The sequence below is a fragment of the Grammomys surdaster genome, unplaced genomic scaffold, assembly GCF_004785775.1.
Source record: "Grammomys surdaster isolate TR1022 unplaced genomic scaffold, NIH_TR_1.0 363, whole genome shotgun sequence".
In the NCBI taxonomy this organism is placed as follows: domain Eukaryota; kingdom Metazoa; phylum Chordata; class Mammalia; order Rodentia; family Muridae; genus Grammomys; species Grammomys surdaster.
The window spans coordinates 8,632,980-8,658,856 of NW_021604782.1; the positions used below are offsets into that span (position 1 = coordinate 8,632,980).

General features: G+C 35.4%; 1 protein-coding gene across 3 annotated transcripts in view; it reads right to left on the reverse strand.

Moving 5' to 3' along the window:
- Positions 1-25,877, reverse strand: part of Ecpas (Ecm29 proteasome adaptor and scaffold) — a 119,410-nt gene that overhangs the window by 21,942 nt on the left and 71,591 nt on the right. For all 3 annotated transcript variants that reach the window (XM_028779863.1, XM_028779861.1, XM_028779862.1), the window contains 18 exons: positions 25,156-25,378; positions 24,421-24,512; positions 21,217-21,351; positions 19,460-19,622; positions 18,889-19,061; positions 17,653-17,754; positions 14,243-14,366; positions 12,412-12,557; positions 11,929-11,983; positions 10,794-10,908; positions 10,163-10,231; positions 8,436-8,553; positions 7,899-8,066; positions 5,587-5,666; positions 4,909-5,014; positions 3,410-3,457; positions 2,420-2,541; positions 912-1,062 (listed from right to left, as the gene is read on the reverse strand). In XM_028779863.1, the coding sequence (XP_028635696.1) occupies positions 912-1,062; positions 2,420-2,541; positions 3,410-3,457; positions 4,909-5,014; positions 5,587-5,666; positions 7,899-8,066; positions 8,436-8,553; positions 10,163-10,231; positions 10,794-10,908; positions 11,929-11,983; positions 12,412-12,557; positions 14,243-14,366; positions 17,653-17,754; positions 18,889-19,061; positions 19,460-19,622; positions 21,217-21,351; positions 24,421-24,512; positions 25,156-25,378 (2,190 nt within the window). The remainder of the gene's footprint in view (positions 1-911; positions 1,063-2,419; positions 2,542-3,409; positions 3,458-4,908; positions 5,015-5,586; positions 5,667-7,898; positions 8,067-8,435; positions 8,554-10,162; positions 10,232-10,793; positions 10,909-11,928; positions 11,984-12,411; positions 12,558-14,242; positions 14,367-17,652; positions 17,755-18,888; positions 19,062-19,459; positions 19,623-21,216; positions 21,352-24,420; positions 24,513-25,155; positions 25,379-25,877) is intronic.

The following is a 25,877-nucleotide window of genomic DNA, read 5'->3' on the forward strand; positions in this document are numbered from 1 at the left end:
TCCAGAAATAAACCCACACACCTATGGTCACTTGATCTTTGACAAAGAAGCCAAAACCATACAGTGGAAAAAAGAAAGCATCTTCAACAAATGGTGCTGGTCTAACTAGCAGTCTTCATGTAGAAGAATGCAAATTGATCCATATTTATTACCCTGCACAAAGCTCAAGTCCAAGTGGATCAAGGACCTCTACACAAAGACAAATACACTGAATCTAACAGAAGACAAAGTGGGAAATAGCCTTGAACATATTGGCACAGGGAAAAATCTCCTCAACAGAACACCAATGGTTCAAGTTCTAAGATCAACAATTGATAAATGGGACCACTTGAAACTGAAAAGCTTCTGTAAGGAAAAGGTTAATAAGACAAAATGGCAACCAACAGATTTTGAAAAGATCCTCAAGTCTGATTTTGTTTTTAAATTGGATATTTGGGGGTTTTGTGACTTTTGAATATGAAATAATTTTTAAAAGCCCCCAGGAATCTGTTCATAGAGACCTCTAAGGGATTACTTTTCACCCTTCCAGGTTGATTTAATTTTTCCTTAATAAATGAGTCATATACAACCTTTGAAAAATAACTGATCAAAGACAAAGCAGAGTAACTTTAGGCCTAAGTCTATATATAAATTTTTACTTAGATATTTTGTAGATGGTAAGGTATATATACAGCCATAAAAAGTATAAAAATAATTTTAGAGTGTTAAAATTATGTTAATAAGTTGTCAATTTTTATTTGATTAACAAAAGTATACATGAGCTGGACAAAACCTTCCCCCTCTAAAAAAAAATCTAAAAACCAAATAAAGAAAATCCACTGCATAGAGTGTTTATCTATAGGCACTGGACAGCTCTTAACAGTGATCATACCTCAGCAGTACTTACCAATACATGTCTGCTATCAACTTACCTTTTCTTGTTCTGTAGCCCGGAGACTCAAATAATTGAGAACTTGAGGCTCCAACACACTTAAGGACTCTAGGAGTGCTGGTATGAGTTTGGGTGCGTGTGGTTTCAACATGGCTCCTGCACTTTTGCTGATCTTCACAAGAGTGTTAATGCTAGACACACAGAAAACATCATCTGATCCCTTTACCACAAATAAGAAGGCCTACAATCTAACCATGAGGACGTTTTGCACTTGTATTCAGGCATATATTCATGGATCAAAGCCTAATCCTGGCAACTGGAAAGTGGAGTTTCTGATTATGACTGAACTCAGGGTCTCTCATCTCTTGGCACTTAAAAAAATTACAGATTTGTCTGGCAATGTTTTGTTTGAAACAGAGTTTCTCTGAATAGCCCATCCTGAAACTTGCTCTGTAGACCAGACTAGCTTCAAACTCATAGAGATCGGGCTTTCTCTGCCTCTCAAGAGCTGGGATTAAAGGCATGCACTATCAAGGTCCAGCAATTACAGATATTTTTAAGCAAGCATATAGAGGGGTGAAAAAAAATGATAATTTGTTGGAATCCAAATTCAGAGTTCAAAGTCTATCCATCACCATCTTCAAACTAATTTACTTTCCTTCCTTCCTTCCTTCCTTTCTTCCTTGCTAACCTGGAACCTGCTATCTACACCAGGCTGGTTTTGAACTTGCAGATATCTGATGGCCTCTATGTAAGAGCAGTAGAATTAAAGGCATGTGCCCTGACACACAGCTTGATTCTTGAAACTTTTAACAGTCCTGATCTTTCTCTTGAGTTCTCATTTAACCACACTGACTCTATTCCAGTTGTGTTATTTAACATATCCTCTATATGTGTATTTAAACTAAACCAAGTGAAGGTTCAATTATTTTAAAAATATGGCTTATGCCAGTAATGCCAGCATTCTGATGTATGAGGCCTGAGGATCACTAGTTTGAGGCCAGGGTGGGCTACTATATAGCAAATATGGGTGACTTTGCCTCTGAAACCATGCAAGACTCTTTCATAAGCAATACTGAATATATCCTATCCCAATGCACATCCTGTTGTGTCATTTTATCCTATTAGTCTCGTGACTGGGCTCAGGTTTGGAAAGCCTGAACCATCATTAAGTTCTACATTTGCCTTTTAGCCAGTAGATTTAGAAGCCAAAACCATCACCATATAGACTAGCTTATCAAGGACAGTTGATTATACTAAACAAGTAAGCCCCTGAAGACATGAGGCATAACAGGAAGCTGTGCACTTACTAAGGAAAGGGGCCAATAGAATATGGAAATCAGAATGTTAGTCAAATCAAGGTCCCCGTGAAATAGAACTATAAAATACTCTGGCCCACATCTTTTCATAAATCCTTAAGTTACCTCAATGGATTCGCCTCAGTCCATTTTTCATATTTTTAGGAATCTAACATTCAAGAAAACACATTTTCTATAGACTGGCTAGAAACTAAGTAATTCCAGTACATTCACTTCAACCAAACCACACCTGAGGGCTCGGACTTCCGTCACAGGACTCATCATTCCTTTGTCCAGAAGGCAGGGCAGGAGGACAGCAATGGTTCTCTGGCCAGCTGCTCCTTTGGCAGGGTCACACATTTTCACACAAACCTCACATACAAAGAGCAGGGACATTAGTGAAGCTGGCCTCACAACTATTAAAGCATTTCTCTGACAAAGTGTGTGTGTGTGTGTTTTTTTTTTTATGTCACTATCAGGAATAAAAAATGAATCTACTTTCTATGCCACTATGGGGGTTATAGAGAGAGGAACGACCAGTACTGAGTCCAAGAGGACTGCTATATCGAGACAGAAAATCTGATAATATATTCTATTCTTTAATTTTGACTTTCTAATTTGTATAATGATAAACAAAGGAGCTAAAAATATGATGAAAAGTGTTTAAGAAAGCACTTTTTAAAAATACTCTGTTTATATAACCATTTTCACCACTACAGATTGCAGAACAATATTCTGGTAAAGAACACAAACCTAGACATGAAAGGCACCAGGATTTAAAACATACTTTTACTACTCAGTAATGTGATTGATGACAAAGCTTAAGCAATTAGAGTGTAAATTACAAAATTAAGTCTAAGGGGCAGACTATTTAGCTTCAAAAAGCTTGCCAACCCCATAATTTGGGAAAGATATAAAAATCAAGACATATATTGCTTTATTTAAGTAAGTCATCTGTTCTTCAGGGTCAAAGCAAAGGTACACATCATATAAAGACCTGCAGATGCTCACCATTTAAAGAATCAAAAGTTAAAGGTGCTCAAGATATACTACACACAGACACTAAACATAGTATAATGAAACCCACTTTCTTATTCACTGTTAAGAGCAGTAAACTATACAAAAAGCCAATTACAAGGCAACACCATTTCATATGACCCCCCCCCCCCCAAAAAAAGTACGGTCAAGTTTATGGTGGGCCCTACCCTACTATATCTCACTGTGAGTTGAGTATTCTCACCTTGCTCAGAGTTTTCAGAGCTAGTTCTGCTGCCTTCCGGACAGACTCCTAAAAAAAAAATGAAAAAAGCCTGCCATTATACATATTAGACAGCACTCATGCACTCATTCTTATCCACTCTAATTAGATCCTAATACAAAATAGCAAAACATAATTTTCAATAACAGGTTTAAATATATGTTGCTCTGGTAGACTCTTTGCTCATTAAAGAACTAGTATATCTGATCTATTTTTGACCATGTAAAAATATAGCTATTAACTATAACAGTCAAAAAATAAAATGTACTATAAAAATAAATACATAAAAATCTGTGAAGATTCTAAAAGAATTAAAATTTCCTAATGAATAAAGCAACAAGAAAGACAATCTAGTAATCTAAATAATTTTAAGAATGTCAAAATAGTTTCAAATTTAGATAGTCCAACTTTAGATCCTTTAGTATAGATCCAACTTAAGTTAGATCTTGAGTATCCTCAAAAGGTTTACATGCTAATGGCTGGGTCCCATGAAAGGCACTACTAGAATCTTAGCAATAGGGGAAGAAAGTCTAGATCACTGAGAGCAAGCCTTTGAAGGGGATAATGAGGCCTCAGATTCTTCCTCCTTCTTTTTGCTCTTTATCCCAAGTAAATGTTTTCTTTTCTCTGACCCTGATAGACTGCCTCAGTCATAGGCCCAAACAATGAAGTGCATCTATGACAAAATAACAACCTCCAAAATAGGTAAGATAAACCACTTCCCTTTCTAAATAATCACCCTAAACACTTTTATAGTGATCTGAAAGAAGTGAAATAACCTAGAAAAACTGAGATATTCTTGCATTAATCACAGTATTTGGAAATGAATGCCTAAACTTTGAAACTTTAGTCATTATGAATTACTTCAAAATTGGGGATTTGCTCCTAATCCAACAGCATCATGAAATTTCTATTGAAAAAGGCAGGCTGTAGCCAACACTTTAAGTCAGTTCGGTTTAGACCTAAATAAAGACACCCAAACTTTTCCTTTTTTTTTTATTGGATATTTTATTTATTTACATTTCGGATCCCATCTCCTTTCCCCATCTCCCCTCCATAGAAAAACCCTATTCCATCTCCCCTTCTCCTTCTTGCTTTTATACCATTTTAATGACATGCAAGTATTAAGGTCAGTTCTAGGTTAAGGAACTAGCGGTTAAGAGCACTGACTGCTCTGCCAGAGGTCCTGAGTTCAATTCTCAGCAACCACATGGTGGCTCAGAACCATCTGTAATGGGATCCAATGCGCTTTTCTAGTGTGTGTCTGAAGACAGCTGCAGTGTACTTATATAAATAAAAAATAAATAGATCTTTGATACCCAAACTTTTAACTTTACATATACATCAAAGCTGAAATTTAGAGATAAAACAGTTTCCTAAAATTGTCTAGCTAGGGAATTTTGAAACACATACATTTTAAAAAGCTATAGTATATTTTAATGATACCAATTTATATACATGTAGATTTATTTCTAAAATACCTTAATATCATCTTGTACTCTAAAAAGTGTTTCCCACATTTCTGGAAGTTTGTCAATGACGTCATCTAAAGGTCTTCCTCTCAATAAATCATTCAGAGCTAAACAGCTGAAAATAAAAACTTGATTTCAAATATGTGATCAGCGAGTCCAATATTTTACTATCAAACAGTCATACTGAACAATAATAGACTCCTACCTGTATTTCTAGTCCTAATCTCTCACCCTAAGACAATCATGATTATTCTAGTATTACCTCAAATATATCTATCACATGTGACACAAATCACTAAGTGACAATTCCTACAACTATAATTCAATCCCTTTAAGTGATACACCAATACATCACTCTTAGCTATGTGCTTTCAATGTCTGGCATATCACCAAGTACATAACAAGCATAGAATGTGCACAAGCTGCATATATAAATACATTCTACAACATAAAGCCATGAAAATATACAACTTGATATCTACCAATTTAACAAATCATCCACAAATTTTTAACTTCATACTTATATAAACTAATTTAAGAAAACCAAGAAGAGTTTAATAGTTAAAGAACTCAACTAAAAATATGGTTTTAACTTAATTTCTGTTACACCAAATTAAAAAAAAAAACCTCAGAAATTTGAAGGGGCATTTTCCAGCTCTGTCTGGCTAATCAGTTTCCAAGTGATACCTGGATTCTCGAACTCGCCACATGTTGCTAGTAAGGTTTTTAATCAAATCTTGAAGAATTTCCTTCAAATACTTATCCACCTAATGAAAGCAAAAGGATAAAATGAAAAATGTAAAATCCAACAATACTGATCATTTTCTTCATTAAAGTGACCCTGGGTCTCTCAGTCTGCAACTCTCTCACCATTTTGCAATAATTTGAAAATGCAAAGACAGATGATTCTTTTCCATAGTGCATGAGAACAAAGTCTAATCACTTGGCTTTATACAACACAAAGCCCCACGGTAACTCATCGTACCACACAGGTTTCTTATTAGTCTCAGTTCTGTTTCTTGGCATGCATATAATACCTCTGCAGTCCAACTTTTTGTCCATGGGGATTTGGAGTGGCCACCGCTCAGAGAACTTTGGCCTACTGACTCTCTTCCATGATCCCACAGCACCCTCGTAAGGTAAACCATATCCAGTAATTCATTATTGCACTGCTCTGTTACACTGGACTTCAATGGCAAGATAGTATCTCACCGCTCTGCACTCTGGTACAAAAATAAGTAATGTATACTGGTTCAGAAGGAAAGTTAGTTTGAGCTAAACTTTGGTGATAATTAATGGTAGATTAGGTTGGAACAGTAGGCTGCAAGCTAAAAGGACCTGTGTAACCCTATAACCTAAGCTATTCGAGAGGCTGAGGCAAACACAAAAAACACAAAGATATGGACCCAGCCTGAAACAGATCAAGATCTTAAAGGGAACTATTATCAGTGGTAGAACACTTGCCTAGTACATTTAAGAGCACGGGTTCAAACTCCAATACTGGGGGGGAAATGTAAACTAAAATCTATTTAAGAATTTTAACCAAAATCCAATCTGTAATATTAAAAACTACTTTTGTAGCCGGGCAGTGGTGGTGCACGCCTTTAATCCCAGCACTTGGGAGGCAGAGGCAAGCAGATTTCTGAGTTCAAGGCCAGCTTGGTCTACAGAGTGAGTTCCAGGACAGCCAGGGCTACACAGAGAAACCCTGTCTCAAACCCCCCCACACACACTTTTGCTGCTATGTAGATAATGAAATACAGGACAAAGAGAAGAAAAGGATGATGATGATCTACTCATCAGGAAGAATCGCAGACGGGCAGATTCAAGGAACACTTGATAAAAGCAAGAATCAACAGAAACTGCTGCTAAATTTGACTAAGATTGGGGGCATCATAAGACACAGACCAAAAAGGAAGGTCACACCAAGTTTTCTGGCTTGTCCAAATACATGAACAGTGAGAACACAGAAAAGGCGTTTTTTCTTTTCTTTTCAGACTTTTACTGGACATGTTACACTTATGGTACATGTAAATAACAGTCAAGTGAAGACATGAGGCAGGAAGTTACATTTGTAAATATGGATGCTGCGCATGTCCTATCTGAGCCAGTACAGAACTGAGCAGTACAATTACAGTAAGTGGAATGCTTATATGCCCAGGAGTTAGTAAAATGAAAGCTAAGAGGACAACAGTACTCAGAGGTAGCTCCTGAGAAGCCTTAATATCTGAAAGGAGGATTGAATGTAATCAACAGCCAGGTTACAGAACCAAGGAAAACAACATATGGTAGCTATTTCAACTGTCTGTCTCCCCAACTAAACTCCTTAATCATAGGTTTGTGACCTATTCTTCAGGCATCAGTGATGCCTGTAAACATATAATACTCCATTTGTGTGAATATACTATTGGGGTTTTTATTTTTTAGATATTTTATCCATTTACATTTCAAATGTTACCCCTTTTCCTGGTTTCCCCTCCAAAAACCCCCTATTCCATCCCCCTTCTCCCTGCTTTATGGTGCTCACCCACCTATCCACTCCCACCTCGCCGTCCTGGAATTTCCCTACACTGGCCATTGAGCCTTCACAGGACCAAGGGCCTCTCCTCCCATTGATTGAACAGAGGTGTGTAGCAATGAGGGATGGGGAACTAGGGGTAGCCACCAGAAAGTCCCAGATGCCAGGAAAGAGAGAGGCTCTCAGGACCCAACGGGGATGAGATTAGCTGAAATGCCCAACAAAGTGGAGGAAGAACCTGCAGAGACCTTATCCAGAGGTTAGACTATTGTTCTTTGAACTATGTATCCAACCAGTGAACATTTTGATTGCTTTTATTTTTGAGCTCTCAGTAAATATTAGAGAACCACTGAAAGAAAAAGCAAACAAGCAATGAAAGGAAATAAATATACAAGGGGCAATGGATGCTTGGTTTAATCCTATGTGGTGCCACAGGCAAGCTACAGTGTTTTTCCTAATACACAGGCTAACAGATACTTGCCACTGATTTGTCGGTGACCAATGCATTCCAAATGCTTGTCATAGCCTGTCGAATTCCAAGGTTAGGATCAAACTGGTAACGATAAAGTCGAGGAACTAGTTGAGGCAGAAAAGGAGCCAGTTGTTCTCCAGCTCTGGTAGCAATTACATTAAAACCAAAAGCAGCACCCTGGAAATAATAAAGACTAATTTATACATGACTGACATAGTAAAATGTTAATGTATTAAATAAAAAAAGGCTTTAAATATTCTTTTTCAAATTGATCCCTAAATAGAACATTACTTAGTATTCTAGTTTTACCAAAATAATGGCTAATGTGGTAATCTGGCTCCGAGACACACAGATTTTCAAAACTGACACCACAAGGCTAATGTAACAAGTTTGGTTTTAGAGTAAATAAAAGAATTAAAAGTAAAAACCCAGTAAGAACTGGGGGTATATAGTTCAGTAGTATAACACTTATCATGTATACATGATGCCCTGAGTCTGTTCTCCAGTAAAAATTGAAGAAAGAAATGAAATAAAATAACAACTTACCTTCCTGGAGTTCCACATTGCATGATGATTCGCCAGGTTCATAAATTTATATACCAGATCTGGCTGACTGAGATCACTTGCCAGAGAGCAAAGCTCCTTGTAAGTAGAAAGGCCCTGACTTAGAAACAAACAAAAAGAAATACAAAATAAAAATTTTTTTATAGCTATCTTTGGCCTGAAGTTAATTTCAGCATCAATATTACAGGGGCTCTTTTAAATTGTATTTCCCTCAGTTGCTAATACCATAATCATCAATGAGGAAACTGAAAACTAGGCTGAGAAGAATATACCTCAATTATCAATAATTTCTAAATCTTTTTGCCGGTAAATACCTAATACAAATTAACTGTGAAATATCTCCCATAGGCTCAAGTGTTTGACTATTTGGCTCTCAGCTCATGGTGCTGTTTTGGAAGTTTGCAGGATCTGTAAGAGGTGGATCTTTGTTGTATGGAGGAAGGAGGTTAGAAGGCAGAATCCCCTGCAACCACACAGCCATCTACTGCCATTCCTTCCCTTCCATAATGGACCTTACAGCCTCCAACTGTAAACCAGATGAACTCTCCATCGCTTTTTATCAGCTACTTGACAGTAACAAACACGATACCTAAAATGTGCCTGCATGTTCCATGGAAGTGACGCTCTTGGCAGCTCTGGAGACACCTTCAAAGTTCATCATGTTGTACGCAATCTCTCATAACCATGAGTGTTTTGAAATTATCTATGTTAAATTTCCTCTAGGTATAATATATAATTTTGTGAAAAATTAGCACTTTTTAAATTTGTAAAGCCAGGTACAGTGGTTTGTACCTCTGTAGTTGTACTAAGAGTTCAACTAAACCAACTCAATATCAATTATCAACAAAGATAATGAGACCTTGTCCACCTCAAAAAAAAAAAAAAAAGAGGAAGAAGAAAACAAAGAGAAAAGCTCAGAAAGAATTTAGAAAAACAAGCAAATAATAAGAATTTTGAATATGAAAACAGTAAGATATAGAATAGCACAGGACAGATAAGCCACCTGCAATGTTCTCTTGTTCCAAATGTCACAGGAAGACAGAGCAAGTCGTATATGTTATCTGACAATTCTTAGAGAAAAAAAAAATGATAGTATAACCACACTGAAATAATAATGAAAGAGGAACAACATCAAAATTAATTTAAAATACTACACTGGCAGACTAGTCAAACACAAAAAGTATTCCCAGAAAAAAATTTAGATGAATTTAATGTAGTTGTATGTTGCAAAATGTCTACTCAGGACTCAGCTTCCTAGTATTAGACCTAGTATTAGTTTCTAAGAACTAAGTTTAGTCTTTGAGGTCATGGCCTCCCACAAAGCAGCCTGCCACGAATGATTACTCATTGAACAGGCATAATGGCATAAGACGTAAGCCAAAAGGCCCAGGCTCTGTGGCTCGAAGCTAACAACCCTGAAAGGCCATGCCATCCTAGCTTGAAGCTTCTCAAGAATCCAGTGTCCAATGAGGTTATGGCTTCAGGTCAACGTTCCTTCTGCCATCACTAGTCTCCTTGCTCACTGCTCCCAAAGACAATCCTAAGGGAATTCTCCAATAAACTTCCAGTATACTGGACTCTATCTCATGAGTCCAAGAAAACCCAATCTAAGACAGTAAGGTTTTTCAAACCGTTTTTATTTATCCATCAACATATAACATTCCTATCCTCCCTTAGTTGATCAATGTGTTTAGATTTAGCACACTTACCCATCAGGTGTTTTGCCAAGGCCACCCCCTTGAAATACTACTGTCTCTCCAGAAACTTCATGTTTGACTCTAAAACAAATCAGTAAGAATTTAAATTAGCTTCAAATTTCCCATACCAACAATAAACAATTGGATACAATCCATTTGCAAACTGATAAAACCTATGTCTAGCGTATAAAAGATATAAAATGATTCTTTCCTACCACACTGCAAATTTTCTAAAATCAAATATAAGCAAAAAATTTCACAGATTAATTGCAGCCAATGTGTCACACATAAAAACTACCCTTCCCTCAAGGAGGTAACAGAAAACAGCAAGCAATTACAAAACCAATCTCTCTCCATGTACTCATCCACATCAGACTACGAATGACATTAAAGTTTCTTCATATTACACATTAACTTATTTTAGCCAAAGGTATTAAAATGTTTTCTAATCCAATGCTTTAATTGTCGTTGGATCATTCAAGTTTGAAATTTTCTGAAGTAAACAGTATACACTGGGATAATTAAACTGTTTACAATCACTGATGTTCAATATCTTAATATTAGAAGGTGGACTTATCCTTCTTCCATATCATAAGGCTCAATATCCTAAGTATTCATAGCTGAAATTTTAAATTCACTATACCTTTTGCCAGTCATAAGTGTTTCTACAAGTGTAGAAACCAATTCTTGTTGATCTTGTTCATTGCCCAGCTCATAAACCAACCCAAGTCCCTTTGAGGCAACATCTTGGCTGAGTTCTACAAAAAAAGTAGACAAAATTATACTATTCTAAAAGAAATTTGCCTCCTGGCCAAATATTTTTCTTTCAAATAATTCTCTTTATTCTAAAATTCTACACAAGTAAAGATATAAAAAGTAAAAGCACTCTTCTCTTCCTAAATCAAGATAGTGGATAAAACATCATACATTAAAAAAGATGAGAATCATGACCAAAAACTAATAAAATACCAATAACTATAGTGTCACTATAAAAATCATAGTATCAGAACATCGACATATACTATTTATATTATAGATGAAAATATTTTCCTAGGATTTTAAGACACCTATATCCAATTTTAGAAAAAAAGAGGCAATACTAGTCCATGTGTTTTAAATAAGATGTTTCAAAGCTATTATTTAAATTTCTAATATACTCACTTTCTCCTGGCTTTAATCAAAGAGGAAAAGTAATTCAAAGTAGAAAAACTTTAACACTAATGTTAAGGCCTCAGTTCCATTTTTAAAAATCTAAAGTTGTAGAAAATGTTATTTTTTTTTAATTTTTTTTTTTTTTTCGAGACAGGGTTTCTCTGTGTAGCCCTGGCTGCCCTGGAACTCACTCTGTAGACCAGGCTAGCCTCGAACTCTTGAACTCAGAAATCCACCTGCCTCTGCCTCCCAAGTGCTGAGATTAAAGGGACGATGTTCTAATTTATGTATAAGAAAGAATGTCTATTTCCTGTACTTTAGAACTTTAGTGGAAAGATGGTACTGTGGTAGTTAATGTTGACTTTTGCCTTAATACAAGTACCTTTAATACTAAAAAAATTAATTTTTAATTTTATTGCAATTCTGTGGTAGAGTCATAACTCGATATAACTCAGGATCCTCCTGCCTTTTACCTCCCACACACTAGGATTAAAGGCATATGGCTAGTTTTGTTTTAGTCACATGGCTCAGGAGTTTTTTTTGGTATGATTCATTCACTCACACCTTTAAAATTTAAAATGAAAGTAAACTGAAGGTGACAAATCAAATAATTACCAAGAACTTACCATCGTTTTCTGATAGAACTGAAACAAATGCGCTCTGAATTTCTTTAAGATGGGACTGAAAGAAAAGAAAAGGCATTAGAGCACTGAAGTCCTACCTCTTCAGGAAAACAAGAATCTCACTGGTATGGTACACTGAGGCCAGACAGTCTTAGGACCACGGCAGTCATGACCTTACCACCAAGTCAACTTTACAGGTGTCCATATTACCTAAGTTGTACCACACACAAGTTTTCTAAGCATTCAGGCTAACCACTGTCCCAACATGAGCCTGCCCATTTTCATCCCTCTGACTTTACATCTTCACATTTAGATCATTTTCTTGCCGGTATTAATCAGATCATCCTCCTTCAGTGCCTCACATGGTAATTCTGCTACTTTTTAACAATTCCAACCTTCATACACTTTCTTTGTGCTTTTAATTCATAAACACTTTGGGATTCTTACAGAGTTCATCACATAACCAGTGAATATTATAAAACTCACCTTCACTTCTATGTGGGTACTTAGTTTTCTCACAAGAGAAAGGAGCCAGATGCAGGCTGCTTGCCTCACATGTGGGTTGGGGCTGATAATATGTTTATTTAAAATAATATCTAAAACCCATGGGACAACATCATTCACTTTGGCACCTGAGGAATAAGCAAAGAAAAATTACAATTAAAATACCCAAATATAATTTTCTTTAAAAAAATCATATTTAAGCCAACAATCACACAATAACCCAATGTTAAAATCCAAATGACCAAGAATGTCCAGAAATTAACATAAGCTAAATGATCTTTGTAAATTATTCAAATAACTCTAGTTTATTGGATAAAAAAATTACCCTAGTCTCTTCAATCTCAGCAATTTTTCTTTATTAAATCTTTCTAAATTTCCATCTAAAAATTGAACAATATCTTTGGATTTCATTTCCTCCTCCAGCTATAACATATTTGTCTCTTTCCCCATTACTTCACGGTTTCACAATACCAACAAATGCTGATTTGCTTTACCATATATATATATATTGAAGATAGATAGATAGATAGATAGATAGATAGATAGATAGATAGATAGATAGATAGATTCAAACAGAAGCTTGAGAACTAGTTTGGCTTCCACCAATCACAGACATCCTATATATACCACTAGAAAAACCGTTTCCCTATTTCTTTTAAAGTCTCTCTACGATAGATGACAAAATAATAGATAAAGACGATATTACAATATTAAATGTTAACTAACTATAATACTGAGTACAACAACTAATTTCACTATGGATACAATTCACAATAGTACTGTTACCATGAAAATATTCTTATTCAATTTTCCCAACTAAGAAGATAAAATACAAATACTTTCTGACTTCTCTTTTAGCTTTAAAGAGTAAAACAAAAAAAGTCCTGGCTCGATACTAAAATATATTTTAATTCTAAATTTAAATCAACTAAAAAAATATTTGAGTTTGTGTTTTGGATTTTTTTGTTTTGCTCTGTTATTTTCTTCTCTAATTGTTAACATTAGGCTTATTCACATTTTTTGTGTACATGTACACATACATCCATCTATATGAGAGCCCATGCCACAGCGCACAAGCTGAGATCAGAGGTCAGCTTTGCCAAAGTTGCTTCTACACCATAGGGGTCCAGGGATAGAATGCAAGCCTTTAGGCTTGGCAGCACTTGCTGAGTGGTCTCACTAGACCTTGGTTTGGTTTTTGTTTTGTTTTGTTTTTCCCTTTTGTTGCTGTTGGTTTTTGTTTTGTTTTGCTTTGTTTTTGAGATAAAGTCTCTCATTATATATCCCACATGTTCTCCAACTTAACATCCTCCTGCCTTAGCTTTCCAAGTGCTGGGATTACAAGCATACATCATCTTAGTTTGAAATCTAAGTATTTGTTAGCATATGCTCAGGAACCACATACATGTTCTCTCAAATGACCAGGAACTAAATTCCAGTGTACTTCCAGGACTAGCAGGGGACAGAGACAGCTCATTATGTAGTAAGGAATTAAATATAAGAGGCTGAAAAAGTTCACATTTTCATGTTCAATCTTTCCTCCTTTTTTTTTCTTTTCTCCTCCCCCAACATAGCTCTGGCTGGAATTTGCTACATGGACTAGGCAGGCCTTGAATTCATGGAGATCCTCCTGCCTCTGAATGCTAGGATTAAAGGCATGCACCACCATGCCCAGCTATGTTCAATCTTCTTTAATCCTTCTTGGTAGACCAAATTAGTAAGGCATGTATCAATATTTGGGAAAAACATTACTTTTGCAACTAATAGAGAAGAAAACCAGTCAGCAACTGTAAATCAATTAGTTATTTAATACCAGCAGGAGGTATATATTCTTCTTCAGTCATCAGCCAGGCATCTCGGGCAGCCACAGAGTTAGTTCCTATTGCAGCACTGGTAATGGCTTCACCAATAGTGAACTGAAGTTCAATCTGCTTGGCCTACAGGGAAGGAAAGAGAAACCCATGAATAAGAGAAATCTCCATTTCTATAGAAGAGCTGCTTCGTACCCTAACCCTCAGCAGGCTTATTTTCAGTCTTTTGCCACACTGAGGCTAACACAGGGATTCAAAAGAGGGTGGGGAAAGGACTGGAAAACTAAGGAGCACTTGAAGGTTATCTCTCACCTTCAGGGGACGGCTGCACAGAATCATCGCTATGTGGTGGTTTTTAATTTTTGGAATCATGACAGGTTTCTATAAGAGGTTGGGATAATTCAAAGGTAAAGACTCAGAGACACCAATGCCTATTCAAGCTCGGTCCCTCACATGTCCTATCTAAACGTCTCTGGGGCTCAACAATGTCACGGGTTAAAGGAGCACAATATCATAATTCACCTCATCATCCCATAAGGATTAGATGATTTTAATTTAAACAACACTTTCATTATAATAATTGCACATTGAATAATGGCAACTATATTTTTATAAAACCTCTTCATGCTCTTCCAAGATATCTGCAAGTTACTCTCAAAAGGTCCTGAAAAAAAGAAGAGCGTGATAAAGCAAATATAAAATGCTAAAACTTGGTGAATCTACATCAAAGGGTATCTTCTCTGCATTAACTTCACTGTAAATTTGACATTGTTTCAAAGGCCAAACATTAAAAATTCTGTGTAGTTGCATACTTAAATGTTTACATTTTAATTCAGAAATTCTGATGCTGTTTTACAAGCAGGAATCATTATCCCAACATGGAAGTGGATCTGCCTTGGTACCCTCTGGCATTTTTCTGTTTACTGTGAACATTTTAATGTAAGAAAATAAGGATGGGATAAAGACTAGCAATGCATGTGTGGGACATGAGCATGATGACTACACAGAACAGAAGGTTAGGCCACCCTAAGTCTTCATTTAGGGTTTAATCTTCATGGAGCATCAAGTTCTACATCATTTCTGGTCAAAAGCTTCTCTGGGGACCTTAAGAGCTGAGAAAAGATATTTTAAGACTCTTTATCAGGAATTTAATAATCGATTTGTTTACCTACCTGTTAATTAGACATTTTCTATTTTTGATACCATAACTGGTATACACACACATATAAAAATCAAAACCTTATAGCTACATTTAGGAATGATAAAAGTATCGAAGCTTACTATGTACTGAGGAAACAGAAAATTAGTAATTAAATAAAGCAAGTTCATGGGGGAGTCACTATACTGTTACTCTACTTTTGTATTGATTTGAATTTTTCCATAATGAAGCTTAAAGCTGGGGTTGGCCTTGTCTAGCATGTTTTGTCTAGCTGTTTTGTATTCATCCTCATCCTTTAATCTTTCCATATTGCTTCCATGCTTTTGGTTTTTCAGTATTTCTGTATTTCTAAACTTTTAATAAAACAATGGCATCAAAATCATGCTAAGAATCCAACAATGAGGACAGGAGAAATGGTTCAGCAGTTAAAAGCACTGGCTGCTCTTCCAGAGGACCAGAGTTCAATTCCCAGTACCCACATGCCAGCTCACAACTGTCTGTAACTCCAGCTCCAGGAGAGTTGACACCTTCACAAACATACAGGTAGACTAAACACCAATGCACACTAAATAAATAAATAAATAAATAAATAAATAAATAAATAAATAAATAAAATCTAACAAGCTTTTGTTAACTTAAATACAACTGGAATTGTCTTTAAAAAAAAAAAAAAGATGAAAAGCTAAACATAAGCTTCTTTCCAAGAGGTTACAATTACACTGATAGGATGTTTGAGTAAGAATCACTCCCATAGGCTCATATATTTGAGTGTTTGGTCCCCAGTTGGTGGAACTGTTTGAGAAGGATTAAGAGGCATGGTCTTGTTGAAGGAAATGAATGTGTCACTGGGAGTAGGCTTTGGGGCTAGGCCATTCCAAGTTAGCTTTCTCTAACTCAGGACTTATGATCTGAACATGAGCTCCAGTGTCATACCTGCCTGCCTGCTGCCATGATAGTCATGAACTCACACTCTGAACTGTAAGCCACAAATAAACTTTCTTCTGCAAGTTGCATTGGCTATGGTGTTTTGTCACAGCAATTGAAAAGTAACTAAAACATCAGGCATCTGGTGATGATGACATCAGTATAACTCTGAAAATATTATATGAGAATGGGGAAGCAGCTCAATAGAGGAGTGTATGCTTAGTATGGGCAAGACCCTGGATTCACTCTCCAACAGAGGGGAAACAAAAGACTCTAAGCTTGAACTTCAAAACCAGTTCTCTTACTCAGTAATCTCAATCCTTACATCTTTTATCCTGAACTAACATTTATCTCCTTTCTCATCCTTCAAGGCTCAGTAGTAATTTCTTCTCCAAGTAGATTATACCAAAATTCTTAGACACAATCACACACTCCTTTAGTATTGTATGCAAATATATCCCTATTCATTTACTTCGACCAATACTTATGAGAATCAACCTTTGCAATCACACTGCTAGACGCTTGAACAATGATGAACAAAGCAGACCCTGCCTTCTGTGTATTGTTAGAAGGTGTGATGATGCCATAATTGAAAAGGTTTCAAAGTACTATATACAACTAAAGAATCTAATATAGTTTAAATGTCAGAAAAAGTTTTTCAAGGAGCATAACAACAATCTGAAAAGGATGTACAACGTCAAAGCAAAGAGACTGGCATATAAAATATGAGAAAATGTGAAGGACCACCTCTAATGTGAGTAAAAGAAAGATTAGGTCATGCTAAGGCACATTACAACTTACTAGAGTTCTTTTCCCACATTATGTACCTGTAACTCAAGAGCAATTAGAGTACAAGCCCCCACTCTCCACAGATGGCCAATTGGTTTCTTCTATTTATACTATACCATGGTTCACTCAAAAACAATCAGTCTTTCCCAGATATGCAATTTATAGAGCTATGTCTAACACAGTAACAAGCCTAAAGCTAAAACTCAAAATTAAATATATGATACAGAAACAAATGTTTAACTTGAAAAAAAAAAATCTCAGAGTATAGGCTGGAGAGATGGTTCAGTGCTTAGAGTACTGATTACTCTTCCAGAGAACCCCAGAACCAACATGGTAACTAATGACCATCTGTAATTTACAGTTTCAGGGGATCCAATGCCCACTTTTGACCTCTGTGGGCACTGCACGCGAGTGGTAACACAGACACACAGACACATAAAGTAAATTAATAACCTCCCAATAAAACAAAATTCTAAAATTTCATAATAGGCAAAATAACTAAAAAATGCATTTTATTTGAATAATTAAAAATATAAATACCTCCACAGAATCCATCAGACCTTGCAAAATGAGTTTCTGGTGGGGAAAAACCCCATCTCCAACAGGAAAATAGCCCAATGTTTGGATTGCTCGTTCTTTCATCTGGAAGAGCACAGATTCTATTTTTAATTTTAAACAAATAGCAGCTTTATTTCAAAACAGTACTCCCAAGATGACAGGAAGAGGCAATCTGCCTCATATACTGATGCCTACATTGTTACAAAAGCACCCAATTTTACAAGATTATATCTACGAGATATTAAAAACAGAAAATTGAGCCCTTTAAGGACCCATACCTACAAAAATTAAAACTAAAAAGAAAGCCTTAGGCTTATCATTTAAACTGCCAAGGTTGCAAATGTGGTTTACAAGCCCAGAGGACCCAGGAACCAATGATCTCTACTATCTAGTAGCCTTTAGGCAAGTTATATCAACTCTCTGAAACTCTATGTTATCTCACAGAGAAATGACAACTATGTCTATTTCACTGTATGTTTAAAGTCTTAATTTTAATACATGAGAAACTTATAGCATACTCCATGGGCACATTACAGCATTCATCAATGGCTGATGAATACTGGTTAATGATAGTTAAAAAGAAAACTACATGGTGTGACTGTTTTGGTTTTAAGTAACAGCTAAACCAAGAACAAATTTACAATATTTTTTTTAATTATAGTAAATGGGTATTTTTCTACTCATTAAATTATCATCTTCTTCAACATTAGGTACTGTAATTATAAAGAATGTCTTAAAATCTATGAAAACAATTATCTCAACTAAAAAAACTGCAACTGTTCTTTTCCTCAGATAATTCATTCCACTTCAAACAAAACTGGCTGTAAGAAAAATAAGATTTAGAACTGCCCTAAAATTATATAAATCATGAAACTGATTATTTTATCATCCAGCTTTTTTATAACAAAAATGGTTCTTCAATGAATTTTTAATTTTACTGAAAGCCTAACTGTTAAGGAGTTAAATTAGAATAACTAGGTCAAAAGATAACATACAAACTAGTTTATACACGGTTCCTTTATTCAAAAGCAAATACGAAGTTTATCAAAATTTCATCTTTATCATGTTTTAACAAATTAGTAAAACATTACTCTAGCTGCAATGTGCATGGATGGATATAGAAAGATGACTATACTCATAATAACTTGGTTTTGTTAGTTTATACAACTATGAATAGAAACAAAGAATTCTAGAAGGGAAAAAAATAAAAAGGCTTGCCTTATTTGTTTCTTTACTGGAAGGGATTCTATTGAGTAAGCTTTCCACTAGGTGCAGTTTAGTAAATCCAGATCCTTCACTGGGGATTGGAAGAGGACCATTTCTGCCAATTTCACCCAGGGCTGTACAGGCAGCAATTGCCAACAGAGGTGATGTACTGTCTAAAAATGAACCTGTAAGCATATTTAGATACAAGAGAGTGACATACTAATTACTCTTATGATTTAAACCAATTAGCCATGTATTAATTTTTTTTAAGGCAGCAAAAGAAAATCAAGGTCTATAATGCTTTTTGGTTGACCACTTGTTGACATTTATGCAATAAAAAGACACCATGGCAATAAGACTTAGTGTCTTTGAATGTTAGTTTTTTTCCCCATAAGTGGCACCAGAATATAAAAACATGTTACACACACACACACACACACACATTTTCATTTTTACTAAAAACAGAAATTATTTTATGGAAAAGCTTGTGCCTTTAAAGTGCTACAAGAAGAAACAAAAATACCATATTAAAATTTTAAAATTTCAAAACCTGAAACAGCCAAGCAAACCAGTTCACACTGACCTATTGTTTCTGTAGCACTCCGAATGATCTCCTCTTGCTCAGGCAAGATGTCAGCATCTGTCTCCAGGTCACGCTGTTCTGCCATTCTCACTCTCTTCTTAGCCAAGTATCTTCCCACAGTAAATCCCAAGGCAAGCAAGGATCCATGTTGTACCTCAGGGCTCTGAATTTAATAATGTGACAGCACTGTTTCTTTTTCACACATGAAAAGATACACTAAGATAACTTGTTAGGCTAATGTCCCTGATAAACCTAAAGCTAAAAAAGAAAATGATTACTCTGGCCTCTACTGGAAGCCAATGAAGCAAAATTAGGCAATGGCAATTTATAACAAGAGTTTCTAACATAGAATGCTGAGAAATTAAGTTGGATCTTTATTGACATCCAGAATTAGATACCTTAATTTCATAAAACCACCAGCTCTGGAACAGGGACTTTTAAAATAAGCTTCTATAGTCCTTATACTTTCTGATTTAATTTTCATTTTATGAGTGTTTGCCTGAATGTATGCTTTTGTATCATGCTCATGCAATGTCTCCAGAACAAGAATGACTCCCTAGAACTGGAGTTACAATTGGTTTTGAGTCACCTAGAGGGTGCCAGAAATTGAACCCAGGTTCTCTCAAAGAGTAGCCGGTGTCCTTAACCACTGAGCATCACTTCAACCCATGATACTTTTTTCTTGTTTTATATCACTATATAGCTAATTATCATAATGTTCAAGGATAATTTCTCTTCTCTATACTGCCAACAAAATACAATGAACAGTCCTTTTTCTAATTGCTAAAATCTTCAAAACAAGTAGGCACTATACTCATAAAGTTTGCTTTTTTTTGTAGGTACTGTGATTAAGTGGTCGCAGAGATGGGGCAGGGAGAACTAATAACTCTGAATGCCAGGCAGTCCTAGGGATTCCCAACTAATTACCTACCACAATGTATATAGTACCTAAAAACAGTATTTTCAGACACAGAATTTAAATCTGCTAAATGAAATGACTAAATCAGCACATGTATCTCAATCTTATAAAAGCTAAGAATTTGTAAGTTTACTTTACAAATGGAAACCTAAAAACTAGTACAAATACTTTGTAAAACCCTATCCTACTGAAAAAGAATGGAGTCAAGCTATGGTAGAACATGCTAAGACAGAAAGATCTTAAGTCTGAAGGCAGCTTGGGCTACACAGTAAGACCCAGGCTCAAAAAGATCTAACAAAATCCGGTAAATCCATACTTATAATTTCCTAATCCAGGAAGATGGTCCTATGAGATTCACCTATTTTTATAACTGAAAGAAAAACAAAGTATAAAAAAATGTCAAAACTTCGTTTTTTTTTCACTGTCTTACAGGCTCAAAGAGAAACTGATCCTTTCTAGCAAAGCAGTTCCTAAGTTCTTGACATATCAGTATTTAGCTCTGAAGTGTAATAAATCTGTTGGAATGAAAAAAGAAACCTTGCCTTTATGATTAATAACAGTGCCTAGCCAGGCAGTGGTGGCACACGCCTTTAACCCTAGCACTTGGGAGGCAGAGGCAGGTGGATTTCTGAGTTTGAGGCTAGCCTGGTCTACAGAGTGAGTTCCAGGACAGCCAGGGCTACACAGAGAAACCCTGTCTGCGAGGGGGGGGGGACCAAAAAACAAACAAACAAACAAAAAAATAACAATGCCTAAATTTCAGATACAGGTTCCTGTGTTTTGTTAAAATACAGTTATTTAAATAACAAAGTAGAGTGAAGATAAATTGTTAACATACATGATTGTCTTTTGTGGCCTTTATCAGCTGTTCTATCATTGACTTTAACTCATTTCCGGATACTGTTGACACAACCACAGAATAAAACAAAGCCGCCAATTCACGCATTTCTTCTTTACTGCTACTCATCAGACTCTGAGCAATGGAGAAAATAAATAGATAGATGATTCATAACCATCTTCCTCCTGACACTTAAAATTATAAAAGTAAATGATATATTTTAACACTCAATCTATTGGTATCCATTAAAAAAAATGCAAAAAGCTTTTTTTTTTTTTTTTAAAAAAAAGGACTCTGCAAGGCTTCAAAGGACAGTTACAATACAAATGTCACACATATAGCCTTGGTTAAACTAAATGGTTAAAAAAAAAAAAACCAAAAATAATAAATATGGGAAAGAGGCTGGTGCTAGGATGGTAATAGGGATGAGAGGAAAATATAAGAGAAAAAAAGAGAGAACTATCAGAAAGTATTATGTATGTGTATGAAATTATGAAAGAACAAGCTTAATATATTTGAACTTGATCTAACCTGAAATCCTTCTTCCTGCAATCTAGCTTCCACAATACCAGAAAGTACTATGAAAGCTACAAAGGGAAGAAAACAATTAACAGTCCTACTTAGCTGTGACACCTATTAATCACAACAATGACCAGCATGACAAAGTATCCATAAAGGTGTAGTAGTGGTACTCCCCATATCCATGCTAATCAAGAGCTGTCTTAACTGGACTCAAGGCCCATTCAACAGGAGGGAAATTACTCCTGATACCAGAGACCTGGCCAACTATCCAGGACTAGTGAGGTCATAGATTTTAGAAGAGAATCTACTATCACCACTTATACCAGGATAACTCCTAACTACACTCTAAATCTAGTCCCTATACCCAGAGATAAGTATAGCTATCATGTCTCATCAAAAATGCTTCTCTCTATAACAAATGGAGGCCATTATAGAAAACCATAACTGAACACAATGCAAATAAAACATCAATGGATTGTGGGGGAGCTCAGCATGAATGGATACATCTGCAGCACAGTTCCTGCATCTTTAATTCACATAATAGCAAACAACAGGGTTGGTGGGTAGGGTGTTGTAAGAGCCAGAATACCAAGACTGCCTCTATTCAAAATGATTGAACAAACAAGACCCAAACAGTGACAATATCAACAGACTCTAACACACTAAGAGGGAAATCTTACCAGGTCCTACCCCTAGACAAAATACTACAGGCAATCAATGATTGCTGAGGGAGAATTAGCCACTTGCATGAATAAGCTCCCTGACTAGTTAGCCAATACAAAGTGGTCAGCGCTGAAATCACATATACATAAAAAACAAAGATCAAATTATATGAATATGTGTATGTACACACACATATATATACATGCACATACATATATATGAAATAATAATAAAAGAAAAAGAAGCTATCAGTTTGAAAGGTAGGGAGGAACATGAGAAGGGCTACAAGGAAAAAAGAAGAGGGAATGATAATTATATTTTAATTAAAAATAAAAAATAAGTGAAAAAATTTTATGAGCTGAACTTATATATAAAAATCTTACATTTTCATAAAGAGATACAAAACTTTAAAACAGATAAAATAAATACAGTTGATTTCAAATAGAGATCAGCAAACTTTTTTTGTGAAGGACCAAACAGACTATATGGGCTATCTAGTCACTGCTGAGACTACTCCATTATGTCACTGCAGTTCACAAAAGCAGGTACAAATAATACACAGCTGTGTTCCAATAAAACAAGAACTACAGTTTGTATATAATGAAATAACACCTTTTGTTACTTTTTTCAACTATTTAAAAATATAAAGGGGCTACAGTTGTAGATCAGAGGGAAAACACCTATCTACCATATGCAAAGTCCTGTTTCCATAAAATTCAACATAAAATTTTTTTAATAAAGTGAGAAGCATTATTATCATGTAAACCATAAAAAATAGGAGTCAAACTGCATATTTTGTTCATATGTCACAGCATGACAGGCCCTAGAATCAAACTCACAGTCTGGTCTCTCTTCATATCATAGAAAACTTTTCCCTTCTACCAAGAGATCAAAACTCACAAGATTAGTTTAAATTAAAAAATATTCACAAAGAATGAAAACCCTTTTAAAATAATCACTTTTTAGGAGACCAAATGTTTTCAAGAAACATACAAAGCTAGTATCTCTTGACAAACTATATTCCTATTTTCACATTTAAAAATAAAATCCATAGGTTTTCCTATAACTCAAGCTACAATTTCCAAAGAGAACTATATTACAAAGCACAACAGAAGTACACAACTATATGAGCCATATTTTCACTAAAAAGTCTACTCTAAAGTTCAAATTTAAATGACATTTTTATTCACTACACCTGATAATATTTTTGGTGTTACCCTGAAAGAACAACACTTTCACCTAGCTGGCTGCATAACTTAGTACTCCCCACATGGAGGGCGGGCACTGTAAATACCATAGGACACTGTGTCCTCCACATCTGGGAAACTTAAAAGTATATTTCTCACTATTACATCTCTTCCATGAAATACAATAAAACTCTTCACTATAAAAAAATGTGACATTTCCTTGTATGAAAAATAGAATTACATAGTAATTTGTCCCTGAAACAGATTAAGTACCTTAAATGATCAGCAATAGTGATTCAGAATTAACCTTACAATGGAAAATGATGAGGCTGTTAAAATAAACAGGAGTTTTCTCCACAGTTGTAAGATAAGCTACAGGCCCTACTATTCATTAAATAAGTACAAAACTGTGCCAACAGTGTGCTATCTTTTGTATAAAAGAAAAACATTTTAAATGCACTGTTTTATGTATATATGCATAAGCAAAACAGGTTTCCCCCCATAAAACTATTAATGTATTAAACATGTTTGTCAAAGGCCACGAGAAGAAGGGTAAAATATTGAGAAGATTTAAGGAGGCAGTAAACAATTACAGAAAAGAGATGTTTTACTGACAAATATACAAAATAAGTATGTTTTCAAAATGTGTACCTATTATCATAAAATATTAGCCTACATACTTTCCAGTAAGTACTTGGTTATGGGAAGTTAAAAAAAAAAAAACCTAAAGGTAGTGAAAGGCATAAGACTGGTAGGAAGACCAAAACCTTTCAATTAGTTTGAAATATCTGAATTCACAGAGGAAAAAAAAAAACATATCATGAGGAGATACCTTGATCCATTCTGTTTTGTCTACAAATTTGGTAGCCAATTTTTCTGGATACACCGACACAGCTTCCAATAGACAGTACATGACTGGCAAACCTAAATAAGAGTTCAGAACCATTTTAACTTTCATGAAAAAAAATTCATTTTTTATACAGAAACCCCTAAATTTCTCTCAAATATAATGCTACTGCTCAAACAAAAATTCTGGTCTAAAAATCAAAAGATTACACTTTAAATATAGAATAAACAATTATCAAAAAGATGTCCTGCTCTTCAAAGACAAAAGTATGTATCTATATCAACATTTTCTTTCTGAAATGAAAAATATATTAAAGATCAATTAAGTAGGCTTAGAAAATAAATGAAGATCAATGTTTAGTTACAGAAGTCAAGAAGGTTGGAATAGTTCTGCTGTAAATTTTTATTGAATTTTGATAATTTCATATATTTATACAGTATATTCTGATTACTGTAACCCTCAAGCCTCCATTATTTCTCTTATCCCTATTATTGCATACATACACATATATAACCATCTCCTCCCTACAAGTATCTCTCCCAAATTATTATGTCTTCTTATTTCATTTTGAGGCCCACAGTGTTTAACCAGGGTCATCTGTAAGACCATGAGTTTGGAACCTGTCCACTGAGCCAGATGGGAAAATATTGAAGAAAATGGTAAAATTAACTTTTTGTTTACTTGTTTTAATATTTTTTCTTAGTATGATTAGCTTCATACCTCCAACACCTGCTAACAGCTGTTGAAGCAGGCCAATGTAGATCTGAACAGGGTTGGTTTCTCCACTCTTATTAGAGGACGAAGCTGTCGCCTGGCTGCTTGACATTAAAGTCCGTATGTACCGTCCAATAGCTGGAGCATGGTCTTGCATATCAGCCAAACTCTGAGAGGTGGGCACCACCCCTGCACTATGAGCCAGGCACATGCGCAAGTACAAAACTATCTAAAACAAAAAGAATGAGAAATACCAGCTTTTTAAAATTTATTTATTTTATTCACACTGGTGTGAGGGTGTCAGATCCCTTGGAACTGGAGTTACAGATAGTTATAAACTGCTGTGCTGGGAATTAAACCTGGGTCCTCTCCAGCCCCAAAGTACCAGCTTCTTAAAAAATCAGTGTTGGGGCATATTCTTCAAAGTGACAATTTTCAGTTTTTATGTCCCTACTCTCCTTCACAAAACTTTACAAAATCTTAATGGAAGCCAAGAAGCAAGATTCAATATGCTAACTAAATTATTAGAATTTAACAGAAGGTATTACAAGATTTCATAAATCCAGATACATTTTTTAATGAAAGTAAAAAGCTTGACTTTTGTTTCTTCTTCATGCTGAGACTGAAGCCATATCCTCTCATATGCTAAGCATACACTCTACCAAGGAATTCCACCCCTAGCCATCTTCTTAATCTAAACAAGAATATTTGCTATTTTACAGTTTAAA